General features: G+C 38.2%; 1 protein-coding gene across 4 annotated transcripts in view; it reads left to right on the top strand.

Moving 5' to 3' along the window:
• The first annotated feature begins 101 nt into the window (after window positions 1–101).
• PEX3 (peroxisomal biogenesis factor 3) overlaps window positions 102–14,608 on the top strand; it is a 51,394-nt gene continuing 36,887 nt past the window's right edge. For 3 of the 4 annotated variants that reach the window (XR_014842201.1, XM_021089351.2, XM_005654367.4), the window contains exons 1-3: window positions 173–414; window positions 8,478–8,609; window positions 14,212–14,293. Coding sequence is in view for 3 of the 4 variants with exons in the window: in XM_021089351.2 (XP_020945010.2) it covers window positions 342–414; window positions 8,478–8,609; window positions 14,212–14,293 (287 nt within the window). In the remaining variant the exon portion in view is untranslated. 4 annotated transcript variants of the gene reach the window in all.

The raw sequence follows: 14,608 nt of genomic DNA, 5'->3' as shown, positions 1-14,608 counted from the left end.
GCTGGTAACGGAACGCGGCGGGTGCGGGCTGCCGTTTCCGGGGGAGTCGAACGATGGGACACTCGGGAGCGAATTCTGGACGGACCTTGGCGCCCCGGACCAGTGAGCGGCGGCGGCGGCGCGCCGGCTGCATCGGAAAGCGCAGCTGCTCAGCTCTAGTCCACGCCCCCTTCCCGCTCCGGTGACAGCCCCTGCGGAAAGTCGCGTTTGTGATTTCTGGAGAACGCTGAGCGGGACGACGGCGGTCCAGCCGGGTCTTCCGGGCCAGGTGACGAAGAAACGGTTTCTTGGGGAGCCATCCCCCCTACCTTCCAGGCAGCCCGCAGCCCCGGGGCCTGAAGATGCTGAGATCTACGTGGAATTTTCTGAAACGTCACAAAAAGAAATGCATCTTCCTGGGGACGGTCCTCGGAGGTGGGTGACAGCATTCTTGGAAAGGGGCATTGGGAGAAGGGGTTTGGGAGAGAGGTGTCTGTCTTCTAAAATAGAGGGGAGGGAACCATGGTGCAGGATTCGTTCAAGCATGGATGGGGAACGGAGTGATTGACAGACCCCCAAGGTTCTGGACATCTTTGCGGTTGTGAAATTTGTGCCCTTTGCCCTGACACTGCCCATTACTATGTTTCTCCCCTTTTGCACACTGACCACTGACCTTGGAAGAACCCACCACATTCTTTTTCTTTCTTTTCTTTCTTTTTTTTCTTTCCTCTTCAAGGCACCTTTCTCTTGTAGATACATGTTTTGTTTTGAATTCTCTTCTTTTGTTTTCCTGTGAGATTTTTCACTTCTCTTTGGCACTCCTAATACTTTGTTTGGCATTGGCCCATTGCAGAAGTTTCATAATATTCCAGGGGAGTTAACTAAAGCCTGCAGTCCGAGTGTTGTTTAAAGTTAATTAGAACTTTCAAAAACAGCACAATTGTCCTGAAGGACTGGAAGGTATATACTAAACAAAGAAACGCAAATCGATATCTTGGCCGTTTCTGCTATTTTAGAATACAAAGTGTGCAGTAAATTATGCAATAAGAAAGTGCTTGCAGGATATTGCGCAGTGTTCCTCAGGATCTTCCAGACTGGGATTAGCTCCCACCTAGCTGATATAATTGAGTTTCACAAGCTGAGAGGAGATGTAGAAACAGACAATCTTGGCAGCCCTTTTCCTCATAAGACAGTCATAATATGTAAGGATTTGAAGGAAGAATAAAAGTTTGGGGATGTCCAATGGACCCTATACAAAGCCCTTCTATTCAGTGGGATGATGACAGGATAGTTATTGTTACCCCCATTCAAAAATGAGGGATGGAGTTCCTGTCGTGGCGCAGTGGTTAACGAATCCGACTGGGAACCATGGGGTTGTGGGTTTGCTCCCTGGCCTTGCTCAGTGGGTGAAGGATCCGGCGTTGCCGTGGGCTGTGGTGTAGGTTGCAGACGCGACTCGGATCCAGCATTGCTGTGGCTCTGGCGTAGGCCGGAGACTACAGCTCCGATTAGACCCCTAGCCTGGGAACCTCCATATGCCGCGGGAGTGGCCCAAGAAATGGCAAAAAGACCAAAAAAAAAAAAAAAAAAAAAAAAGAGGGAGCCAGAGTCCTAGGAATTTTAAAAACTTTCTTGGGGTCGCAGAGTTAGTAGCATAGAAGCTAGAACTCAAACCCAGGTGATTTAGATCCTGAAGCACCTTCTTTTTCTGCACTATACCACTCTGTCTTCATGGTCTTTATGATCTAATAGGAATGAAAACAAGCGATTTAGTTCATTCAGGGGGCTGTAACAAAACAGCCTTATGATCTGGCTTATAAACAACAGACATTTATTTCTCACAGTTCTGGAGGCTGCGAGTTTAAGATCAGGGAGGGAGCTATCACAGTAAGGTGAGGGTTTGCTTCTAGATTGCAGACTTCTTGTTGCATCCCCACATGTACAGAAGAGGCTAGGGATCTCTGGGAAGCCTCTTTAATAAGAAATGCTAATCCCATTCATGAGGGCTCCATCCTCGTGCCCTAAGCACTTTCCCAAAACGCCCACCTCCAAATACCATTGTATGGGGTGTTAGGATTTCAACATATGAATTTGGGGGAGATACGAATATTCAAACCATAGCAACAAGTATATAAATTAAAATACAAAACAACATGAGCTAGAAAATGCTGTATATATCAAACTGGCAGATAACATGTATAGTTGGAAAAATCAGGAAAACTTAATGGAAGAAGTGGCACATTTTGGCAGACTTGCAAACTAGGTAAGATATCACCATGTGTGCTGAAAAAGTTTGGCCATTCACTGGTGGAGGAGGGGGAAACCTAAGTAAAAACTTTGAATTACAGGCTTTCTTAAGTAAGAATTGCCTGCATTTTGGATGAGTACCCTGTTTTAGACCAACTTGTGCAATTTGATCAGTTATGAAAAGACTAGAGCATTGTTTCTCAGACATTTTGGCCTGAGGTCTCCTCTACACTTTTAAAAATTAAGGACTCTAAAGAACTTTATAAGATATGTATCTAATAATAGTTTCCATATTAAAAATTAAAACCAAAATATTTTTGAAATACTAGTTTAAAAACAATAGTAAACCTATTACACATTAATATAAATATTATTTGCAAAAAAAGGAGTGAGAAGAGTAGCATTGTTTTACATTTTTTACAAATCTTTTTACTGTGTGGCTTAATGGAAGAAAGCTGGATTCTCATATCCCTTTCCACATTTGGTAAGTTGCGATACCTACTTGTCATGTAGCCTCTAGAACACTGAACACTGTACTCCACTAAACACTCATGAGAGAATGAGAATGAAAAACGCAAATAGTGTTTTAGTATTACTACAAAAGTAGATTTGACTCATAGTTCCCCTAAAAGGATATTGAACACCTCCAGGAGTGCCCCAGCCACTGAGGACCACTATACTAGCAAAAGTATTGCAGAGCAGAGAGCAAGGTTCATATGTATTCACTTGTGATTTCTAAAAATCTCAGAGTAATGATTTGTAATTTGTATCTTAATCCCTGTAGTGTCTAGTCCCTTCATTTTTATTGATTCATTCAACAAACATCTGAATGAGAGTGCGTACTCTCATTATATTGGGCTCTGGTGATTCGAAGGAATAAGACAAAAAAATCTTGATTTTGAGGATCTCATAATGCAATTCGCAAAGCAGAAATGGGAATAAACTAAAGTGGTATAATGAGAGTATTAGAGTACCATCACAGTGCAGGGTTCTGCAGGAGCATAGAGAGAGAATCATGGAGGTGTCCTGGCAACCTTCACTCAGAAATCCACTTGAGTTACATACAGCTGGCAGAGGAGAAGGGGCACGGTAGGTAACAGGAAAGTTCAGCAGATTCAGAGACATTGCTTTTGGTGAATCAGAGTGTGTTTCGCTCTGGCTAAGTGCAGGGGACAAATGTGGAGTGGCAAGAGATGAATTTGGAGAAGTCGTAGCTAGAGTACAGATTGTGAGGGCCTTGCTTATTATGCCGTTCTACTGAATGTGGGCTTTATTCTATGGCCAGTGCTTCTCAGACTTTAGTGTGGATAAAAGTCATTTAAGGGCCTTAAAATATAGAATTCTTCTTTCCAGATTCTGATTCTTTAGGCTCAGAGTCCAGTTCATTAATTCTTTAATTCATTCAGTAAATATTTATTGAGCTCCACTTGTATACCAGTATTATATATTGGGGGCACAGCATCATAAAAGACAAAACATTTGGGGATGTTTTCAAGGAACATCCTTAAAGGCTACATTTTTTAACAGGTACCTCAAGTCCTTCTGATACAACTGAAACAGGAAGTCCACATTAAGAAATGATGGCAGAGTGCAGAAGAGTTGGACACATGGGAATAATATAGTCAGATTTAAGTTTTAGAAAATTACTTTCCATATGAAAGATGAATTGGAAAGGTGTGAGACCAGAAACAAAAGAGGAGAGTTAGGGATCTGTTAAACCAGTTCAAGAGCACTAATAATCTTGGTATGAATAAAGGCAGTAGTAAGGGAGTGAACTAAAGTGGCAAAGTTTATAAAATATTTCTGAAATAGAATAGCACCGTTTGGTGGTCTTTTGGGTAGAAGTGAAGTTAATTATTTTTAAACTTATTGAAATGATTAACTTAGTAAAATAGTTATATTGCAGAGATTTTCATCAATGAACACACTAAAGAGATGGTTTTAGAAAGCCAAATTTATGATATGAAAATAATATGGAAGATATTTTGCTTTACCAACAATGTTCTAAAACAAAAACTCAAAACATTTTGCATTTATTTTTTGAAGCATTTAGTGGATGTTTTCATTATTCATGAATAAAGTCATAGCTAAAGAAGAAACTGTAAAGTTCATGTAATTCCAGCCCTTCATTTTATGAAGAAATTTAGACCCAGAGAGAGGGTGGGACTTGCTTAAAGTAACCTACCTAGTTGGTGCCCCAGCCGTCAATATCTGCTCTCTTCCAGGCCAGAATTCAGGCAGCAAGTCAGGTGTCAAGTCAGGTGTATAGATGATCCTGAGCTCCATGCTTTAGGTAATACATTTTCTGCCTTCGTTCTTATTTCCCTAAGGAAATCTGACATGAATCTGTTACAAGTCAGAGTTGTGAATTTTGGGAATGAGAGTCTGGGTAAATTAGTCTTTGCATAGAAACTTAAGTACTAACTCAAGAACAATAATGGATTGTGGAACTTTGACTTAATGCCATGTGTTAGTTTGCTAGTGCTGCCATAACAAAGTACCACAAAACTAAGTGGCTTAAGCAACAGAAAGGTACTGCCTCATAGTTCTGGGGGCCAGAAGTCCAAGATAAACGTATTGGCAGGATTTATTCCATCTAAAAGATATAAGAGAAAGATCTGTTCCAGATGCCTCTCCTTGGCTTGTAGATAGCTATCTCTTCCCTGTGTCATTTACATATTTGTGTCCAAATTTCCCCATCTTATAAGAGCACCATTCATGTTGGATTAGGGCCAGGTCCTTAATGACTTCCTTTTAACTTGATTATCTTTAAAAAGACTCTGTCTCCAAATAAAGTCACTTGTACTTACAGTTTGAAGCACTGTAGCTTCAACATGTTAATTTGGGATAAGATGCACTTCAACCCATATATATATATTATATATTCTTTTAGCTTGAGTTAAAATATGCTTCATTTACCTAATGAATACAGTGCATTTATTGACCCTTGAACAGCATAGGTTTGAACTGCACAGCGCCGCTTACACAGTACATTTGACCCTTGAGCAACACAAGTTTGAACTGTGCAGGGCCACTTATACACAGACTTTTTCAGTAGATACTGCAACACTACAGATCCATAGTTAGTTGAATCCAAGGATGCAGAACTGCATGTAAAGTTATATGCAGATTTTCCATATTATTCCAGAAAATTCTTAGCTACATAAGGAGAGTCATTGCAGCATTTCATTTTACACTGTTATTATTATTTGAGAAATAATAATCATTTTACATGTGACTTTTAGCCATCTGTTGTACAAATAAAATAGAAACAGTTCGTTAAGAAGTAGTTGTTATGATGGAATCTTAGCCATAAAAAAGAATGAAATAATGCCATTTTCAGCAACATGGATGGACCTAGAGATTATCATACTAAGTGAAGTAAATCAATGAAAGACAAGCATCATGTATCACTTACATGTGGAATTGGAGGAAAAAAAGGATACAAATGAACTTATTTGCAGAACAGAAACAGACTCACAGACCTCTGAAACAATTTTTATTTATTTATTTTTAGGGCCGCACTCACGGCATATGGAGGTTCCCAGGCTAGAGGTTGAATCGGAGCTATAACTGCCAGCCTATGCCACTGCCACAGCCAGTGTTTGCTAGGCAAAACCAGATCGGAGCCACACCTTTGACCTACACCACAGCTTATGGCAACGCCAGATCCTTAACCCACTGAGCAAAGCCAGGAATAGAACCCTCAACCTCATGGTTCCTACTCAGATTTGTTTCTGCTGCACCATGGTGGGAACTCCCAGAAACAAATTTATGGTTAGCAAAGGGGACAGGCATGGGGAGGAATGGACTGGGGCTTTGGGATTTTCATGTGCACAGTGTGGTATATGGGATGACTGGCTAGTGGGGACCTGCTGTATAGCACAGGGAACTCTACTCATTATTCTGCGATAGTCTATGTGGGGAGAGAATCTGAAAAAGAATGAATGTGTGAATATGTGTAACCAGATCACTTTGTTGTACAGCAGAAATTATCACAACGTTGTAGATCAACTATGCTTCAACAAATAAATAGATTTTGAATAAAACAGACGAGGAGTTCCTGTTGTAGCTCAGTGATAATTATCCCAACTAATATCCATGAGGATGTGTGTTCGATCCCTGGCCCTGCTCAGTGGATTAAGGATCTGGCATTGCCATGAGCTGTGGTGTAGATTGCAAATGCGACTCGGATCTAGTGTTGTGTGGCTGTGGCGTAGGCTGCAGTTACAGCTCGGATTCGACCCCCAGGCTGGGAACTTCCATATGATGCACAGGTGCTGCTGTAAAAAGTAAATAAATAAACAGACAGACAAACCAAAAAAAAAAAGTAGTTGTTATGTAAGAGTTGCTCGTCAAAGGGACACTTAGTGAAACTTAAGTCAATCTTATCATTCTGTGTTATGGCACTGTCATGAGTTTATTGAGGATGGACAAGAAGGGCAACTCTGATGCCACTTAGATGAATTTTTATTTGCTCTTTAAAGATGATAATGATACATTTATTTGCATAGAAACATAATGGTAGTAATATTTCTAATAATTTGTAGCACATACACTTTCACTGAACTCTAGACTATATAACATGTTATCAGTTCATCTATATTGCTTACATTAGTGAAAATAATTCAGGATACATGTTTACTTTGCAGTTCCTAGAGGGCTGCCTCCTCCCCACTTGTGACAAACAGACCAAATCTAGCCATTTAGGTCATGCACAATTCTTAGGTTCTTTATTGGAGGCTACAGACAATGGGAAATAGGTGAGGATTAGTTACTCCTGTACAACCTTGTTGCCAAATTATCATGAAAAAATTCTGTTACACACTAAAACATCAGTTAGCAAGCATAGATAAAACATCAGCATAACTTATTCTATAAATTCATTGAAACCCCAGTGTTCTTTCTTGGTGCTCTAAAAGAACCATGCATAAAAGATTTATCTGAAGCAATTGCAACAGTATTCTAGCTGTAGGATTCTGCCTGTCGTTTGGTTAACTCTCTTAACTAAGAATCCTTGGAAGTCATAGCTGAGGATCTGAGACTAAGCCTTTCCTAAGGGTGAAGGACTTGCTAGATTCATATATTCTTGTTCAAACTAATAATACTAAAATGTTTTAGCTAACTCAGTATCCTAAACACCACTATTTCAATCTTTGAAAATCAATTGCTTTTATTAATTGTGCTAAGTAAAAGTTAAAGTGCTTAAACCTCAGAATGTAGCTTTTGGCCAAATGCTAAATAACTACATTGGAGTGTTCACATTCCCAATTAGCACAACTGACTGCCCTTAGGGTATGACCAAAATGTGCACATGTGTATTATACTATCTACGCTGAAATGTGTTAAACTAAATTACAGGCCACATGATTCCATTTATATTTTTATACGGTAGTATTATAATTTAGGGAGTTTTGTACCCTCTTCTCCCTCCCTTTTTCAATTGTTTCTAGTTTTAGATGTCTGCCTGACTACCTGTCTTTCTTTTATTCTTCTAAAGTCCCCATTGTGGCTCAGTGGGTTATGATCCTGACTAGTATCCATGAGGATGAGGGTTCAATTGCTGGCCTTGCTCAGTGGGTTAAGGTGTGGCCCTGTAAATAAATAAATAAATAAATAAAAATTTTTCTTATACTTTTAAAAATGTTGTATTTTGATTGAAGAAAATTTGAAAACGGTGAAGAAGCAAGCAGAAGGAAAAAATCACTTGCTATCCCACTGTTCAGCAATGATCATTATTTAATACATATTTGAAATTAAAATCCATCTCTTTACATTAAAAGCAAAAGTACCAGGATCTTATTTTATCATCTAACAGTATAACATGGGTATTTCCTTGAGTCATTAACTATTTAGCAGTGTGGTTTTTAATAGCTGTGTAAGATTCCATTGTACAGCTAGACCATAATGTATTTAAACAGTTTGCTATTGCTGGACATTTAGAATTATCTCTAGTTCACTATTAAAGGCATTGCCCAAGTTTGTAGATTTAATTTCTGTTTCTTCAGACCTAGTCTTTATGTACCCATCTATCATTGGCTTTTAAAATGCCAGTCTCCTTTTACTTCTCATTAGGTTGTAGTTTTTATACAATTCTTTAATTTAGGTTTTCAAAAGTTAAAAAATAATTTTTAGCTTTTCACTAATATAAGCCTTATATTTGGATAAAGTACATTAAAATACTGTTTGCGATTTTTAATATTCTAATTAACTGGATTAATATACTCGTTTGTTTTAAAAAATAATTTTAGGAATATATATCCTGGGGAAATATGGACAGAAGAAAATCAGAGAAATACAAGAAAGGGAGGCTGCAGAATACATTGCCCAAGCACGACGACAGTATCATTTTGAAAGTAACCAGAGGACTTGCAATATGACAGGTAAGACAGAGAGAAATATTTATACATGTGTAAAGTTGCTTGATGATTTATATTAATTTGCATACCTTCAGGACCAAAGTTAGAGGAAAAGGCAAAAATGATAAATCTAGCAAGTATTTACATGATCTAAATGAAATAAATCATTAAATGTGGACTTTTAAAATTAATAAAATTAATATGCAGTATAAATGCTTATTCATTCATTTTATTTATTCATTCAGCAAATACTTGGAGTACTCAGCACTGGGGAAACAGAAGGTGAAGAATTGAAAGGAAAAAAAAAAGAATCCTGACCTTGAGAGTTTACATGCTAATGAGACAAGATGAATAACTTTAGGCAATGGTGGCTGCTTATAAGGAGAATGAGCTGTTTGAAGGGTGGGGGATGCTCTTTATGGTAAAGCAACCAAGAGAGAGGTGATGTTTGAAGAAAAATCAAATGGTGCAATGGAGGGAGCCATGCAAAATGCCTGATGTGAGAACAGGCTTGGCATGTTTAAGAAATAGCAAAAGCAGCCAGGAGCTAGAACAGCAGGAGCAATGGAAGAGTGATAGGAGATAAGGCTGCCAGAGTGAGCCTGATGTCATTGGGCCTTGTATGTCATAGTAAAGAGTGATACATTTCTGTTTCTTACATTTACAGTAGGCACCTACAGACTTGTAAGTCTAGCACAATAGCCTACACTCAATCAGTGTTAATCAGTAGTAATAATTTTATCTTGAGAGCTACAAACTTACTAGGAGGAGGCTATAACAAAATCACCTGCCCATATTTGAAGAAAACAAGGTCTTATGTTATAATTGGCATAACTCCTTAAAGAATTAGTTCTCAGATCCATGTCAAAAAAAATTTTTTTTATTGTTTGAAGCTTAATCCTTTTCTGCCATTTTCAAAAACACTTAATTTAGAAAAAAATTTATAAAGGGAAGTTCTCTTTGTTTAGTTTTAAAAGTAGAGTATGGTGTTCCTGTGGTGGTGCAGTGGTCAACGAATCTGACTAGGAACCATGAGGTTGTGGGTTCAATCCCTGGCCTTGCTCAGTGGGTTAAGAATCCGGCGTTGCTGTGAGCTGTGGTGTAGGTTGCAGACGCGGCTTGGATCCAGCATTGCTGTGGCTCTGGCGTAGGCTGGCAGCTACAGCTCCAATTAGACCCCTAGCCTGGGAACCTCCATATGCCACAGGAGTGGCCCAAGAAATGGCATAAAGACAAAATAAATAAATAAATAAATAAAAGTAGAGTATTTTTTCAGAGTTGGAAGAACTTTATTTTTAGTTCATTCTCATTTGACAGGTAAAGAGTTTGGGATTAAGAAGTTTAGGGACACATCCACTTACAGCTGGAAATTTTTTTTTTTTTTTTTTTTTTTTTTTTGGCTTGCCTGCGACATGTAGAAGTTCTGGGCCAGGGATCCAACCCATGCCACAGCGGAGGCAACAGTGAATTCTTTAACCACTGGGCACCAGGGAACTCCTGGAGTATGATTTTTAATGTTTGAAATAATAATACTTCAATCGGTAAAGCAAAAAGTAATCATAAATGTTATGTATAATAGCAACTTGGATAAGGTACAGTAAAAACACAGGCCCAAGAGTGAGGTAGATCTGATTCATTTTCTAGTTTTGCTTTATAATATCTTTGTGTTTTTGGGCAAATATAAATCTAGTTCTTTCCTCTATAAAATGATCATCATAAAACTCTCTTCATAAATGTTTTGTGAATCTGACTAGTAACCATGAGGACCAGATTCGAATCCAGCTAGGAACCATGAGGTTGCGGGTTTGATCCCTGGCCTTGCTCTGTTGGTTAAGGATCTGGCATTGCTGTAAGCTGTGGTATAGACTGCAGACTTGGCTTGGATCCCACGTTGCTGTGGTTGTGGTGTAGGCCATCCTCTACAGCTTTGATTTGACTCCTAGCCTGGGAACCTCCAGATGCTGTGGGTGTAGCCCTAAAAAGACAAAAAAATTTAAAAATTAAAAAAAAATGTGAGAATGTGATGAGATAATTCATATAAAGTGCTTGGTACATAAATACTTAGTAACTGATAAGTTTTTTTAAAATTACACAATTCTTTAAATCAGCATTTAGCATTCAATGTGATGGTGCAACCGAGGACATTTTAATGAATTTTTGGAGAATAAGAACAGTCTGTTTTGGAGTTCCCATTGTGGCTCAGCGATAACAAACCCAACTAATATCCATGTTCGATCCCTGGCCTGCCTCGGTGGGTTAAGGATCCAGCATTGCTGTGAGCTGTGGTGTAGGTCACAGACAGGGCTTGGATCCAGCATTGCTGTGGCTGTGACATAGGCCAGTAGCTGCAGCTGCCATTTGACTCCTAGCCCAGGAACCTCCATATGCTGCAGGTGTGGCCCAAAAAAGAAAAAAAATTTTTTTTAATAAAAAACTTTTTAAAGAAATTATTATTTAAAAAATCTTAGTCCATTTCTTTTTTCTTTTTTTAATTGAAATGAAAAATTCTTTAAATTCTATAATACAATTTCAAAAGTTTCACACACATGATTTCATATAATCCCATAATAACCCTTCTTTTCCCCTATGCTATATTGCCCCTTCCCTCTCCTCACTAGTAACCACTAGTTTATGGACAGTTCATTTCTGGTTATTACTCACATTTTCAGAAAATGGAAAAGGCTAACTTCTGGGCTCTCAAAATACATCTCAGCTTAACATGGACTCTTGTGTCAGTTTAGGTGCTCTGGGAAGCATAGCTGAGAAGGGATTAGATACACTCCCATGCAGAGTAAAGGGGAGGGAGCGGAGGCAAGCAAGGAAAGCCTTTTGACCACAGTATGGATCTGACACTTGTGAATAGAATGGGCAAAGGAAGAAAGGTTGGATAAGAAGATCTCCGACTACAGCACAGGTCTAAGAAACTTTTGACAGGCCAACGAGGAGTCCTCAAGCCTAAGTTCCTGGATAGAGGGGTCCTTCAGGCATGAGCCTGCTCTAGTATCCCCACCAAGCACTGTCATTGGCTGGAGGCAGTGCAGACCCAGAGGGGTGGTGGTGGCCAGGCCTTTCAGGTAATTATACTCCTCCTAGCAGAAGATGTGGGTGGCACATTTCCATGACCATCACACCTGTCAGATGAACCAATAGCTGATACAGGCAATAAAAATTATAATATGGTACTCCCGAAGAGCTAAAATATAGGTTCACTGAAAAAAAAAAATACAGATTTTCTTTCTGATATGTATTGATAATGGGTTTACCAATCACATAATTAAATTTCTGTTCTTTTGGATAAGAGGTAATGGATAAACTAGAAAAATTTAGCACTTTCAGGTAAATGTTATTAGTTTGTTAACCCAAGAAGTTGGCCCTAACTTGAAAGATGGCATCTGATGGAATGCATCTGTGCCCTGCCCGTTGACTTTATCACCTTTAGGATTTCACTAAAGATTTGGGAGGAGTGCTCATTCAGTTTACACATGACACAGTGCTGGGGTGCACGGTGCTTAAAATTAAAATTCAGTTGTACTGATACTGAATTATCCCAGCTTGCTTAGAAGAAGGATGTATGAGTAAGGATTGGAAATTGTAGTTGAGCATAAGCTTGTTATGAACAGAGTATGATGTGACTTCTAGAAATACTCATTTAATCTTAGGCAGCTCTAAAAAAGTCTATGGCTCAAATCAAAGGTAGTTCAACATGCTTTGTGGTAGTCGGAGCACAGGTCCATTTCTGCCTCTCACATGTTAAGAAGATATATACTGGGATGTGTCAAAAGAAGCCATATAGGTGCAATAATAATAATAAGAGCTAGCATTGAGCATTTCCATGTGTAAAGAAGCACTATTCTAAATGCCTTTCATCCTTAATCCTTCCTATAGTCCTATAAGGTAGATCCACTGTTATCCTCAATTTACAGATGAGGACAGTGAGACACAGGGAGGTTAAATAATTTGCTCAGGGCTACACAGATTCAAGGCTGGTAAAGAGTTGTCCTGTGATTTGTGGTTGGACCAGGGGAGGAGAACAGATGGCTAAAGCAAGATGAAAGCTATATTCACCTCCATACAGAAACATATTTGTTCAGTGTTAGTGCAGATGTCTAGAAGAGAAGAATAGACTTACTTGTCTTTGGCTGAAAATGCTGAAGTGGAAACTAAGAAGCTCTTATCTCTCAGGAGAATTATTGAAGAGACTCCTCTTAAATCATGTTGTTACACTATAATCATTAAGGTTCCCTACTAACCCCATCTTCTGAATGTAGGATGCTAGTGTTGCTTTTTCTTGGTAAGGTAAAATATTGTGTTTGGACTAGATATATAAACTAGGGTCACTAGGAGAGAAACCACATTTTACTTTGACTCTAAGCTGATACTTTATTTAGGAGTCGAAATAACTTAGGTGATTTAATCATACACCTTGAGGAAATATGCTGAAGCTACACAGTGCAGCATTAAAATAAATCTCTAGAGTAGGCTAAAAGCTGAATTTTCTGTAGAAAAAAAAATAACATGGATTCTGTAATTAATGTCTTGCCTAGTCAAGAAATAAAAATCATACACTGAGGTTTTTCCCTTTTGAATATGGAGTTTATATAATCTCTTGATATTTTTCATTTTGTTATCATTATTTATTTAGTGTTAGAAACTTATTTGTAATTTATATGTGTACATTTCGCCAACATTTTTATACCATGCATAGAGCCATAAATAAACTTCCATGGGAGTTCCCATTGTGGCACAGTGGAAACAAATCCGACTAGGAACCATGAAGTTGCAGTTTTGATCCCTGGCCTCGCTCAGTGGGTTAAGGATCCCGGCGTTGCTGTGAGCTGTGGTGTAGGTCGCAGATGAGGCTTGGATCCAGCATTGCTGTGGCTGTGAGGTAGGCCAGCACTGCAGCTCTGATTTGACCCCTAGCCTGGGAATCTCCATATGCTGCAGGTGCAGCCCTAAAAAGCAACAACAACAACAACAAAATTAACTTCCATAAATTACATGCAATCTTTTAACATAGAGTATTACATCTTATTTTATCTTCATACTGTTATTTGGAGTTACAGGCAATAATCATTATCAAAACAAAAATTTCAACTCAGCAGCTCTTAATTCTTAGCTTGATGCACTTTTGCCTAGGTTATAACAAATGCCTATTGCTTTGTAACATTTGATAATTTTTTTCTAAAATTAGAAATAAAATATGAAGCAAAAAGTATAGCTAAAGATGAAAGATAATTTTATTAAATCAGAAGTAAACATTTATTGTAAAAGATCCAGAGAGTACAAGAAAAAAAAAGAATTATCCACAGTCTGTAGTCCAAAGACCAACAGTGGTAACATTTGGGAGTAAAATTCTTCCCATTCTTTCTTCTTTATGTACTTATTTACATTACTATGATCATAATGCATAAATGTACATTTTTGCTTCACATGAGCAGATAAATGGTTTATTAGTATATAATTGGTTTTTATTATTAATAATAACTTGACAACTCTAACTTTGACCTTCCCTGCCAACCCTTGCTAGTTGTTTGTCCTGTCATATAGCCTAAAACAGTAAGCATTTCTCAGTGAGGGCAGTCCTATCCCTTGTGACCTTTAAAATTTCCGTTTGGTATTACAGTGCTGTCCATGCTTCCAACACTGAGAGAGGCCTTAATGCAGCAACTCAATTCTGAGAGCCTTACAGTTCTGCTAAAAAACAGGTAAATGCAAGTTACAACATTTCTCATCTGTGCACTATGCAGAATATTTATAGATTGTAACTGGAATGCTTTTCAAAAATCCTCATTTCCTTATTTCTTTCCAATTAAAGCTTATAATAAATAGGCTCATTTAGAAAAAAAATACTAACAATATCATTGAATTCATTATTTTATCCATTTACTTATGCATTGATGTGCAAAGTATTTGGGGCAACCGTATTTGTATATATTCTTGTTTTTATATGAAGAGATCTTCTGTTACTTTGACATTTAATCAGAAATTTAATTATTTAGCACTTACAGAATGAGTTTCTG

This window comes from Sus scrofa, chromosome 1 (assembly GCF_054392235.1).
Source record: "Sus scrofa isolate SSC_HxYL_T2T_F1_AM1 chromosome 1, Sscrofa_HxYL_maternal_Yorkshire_Landrace_v2.0, whole genome shotgun sequence".
NCBI classification, from domain to species: Eukaryota; Metazoa; Chordata; class Mammalia; order Artiodactyla; family Suidae; genus Sus; species Sus scrofa.
The sequence above is the reverse complement of the archived record's forward strand: the minus strand, read 5'-3'. Positions and strand labels throughout refer to the sequence as shown.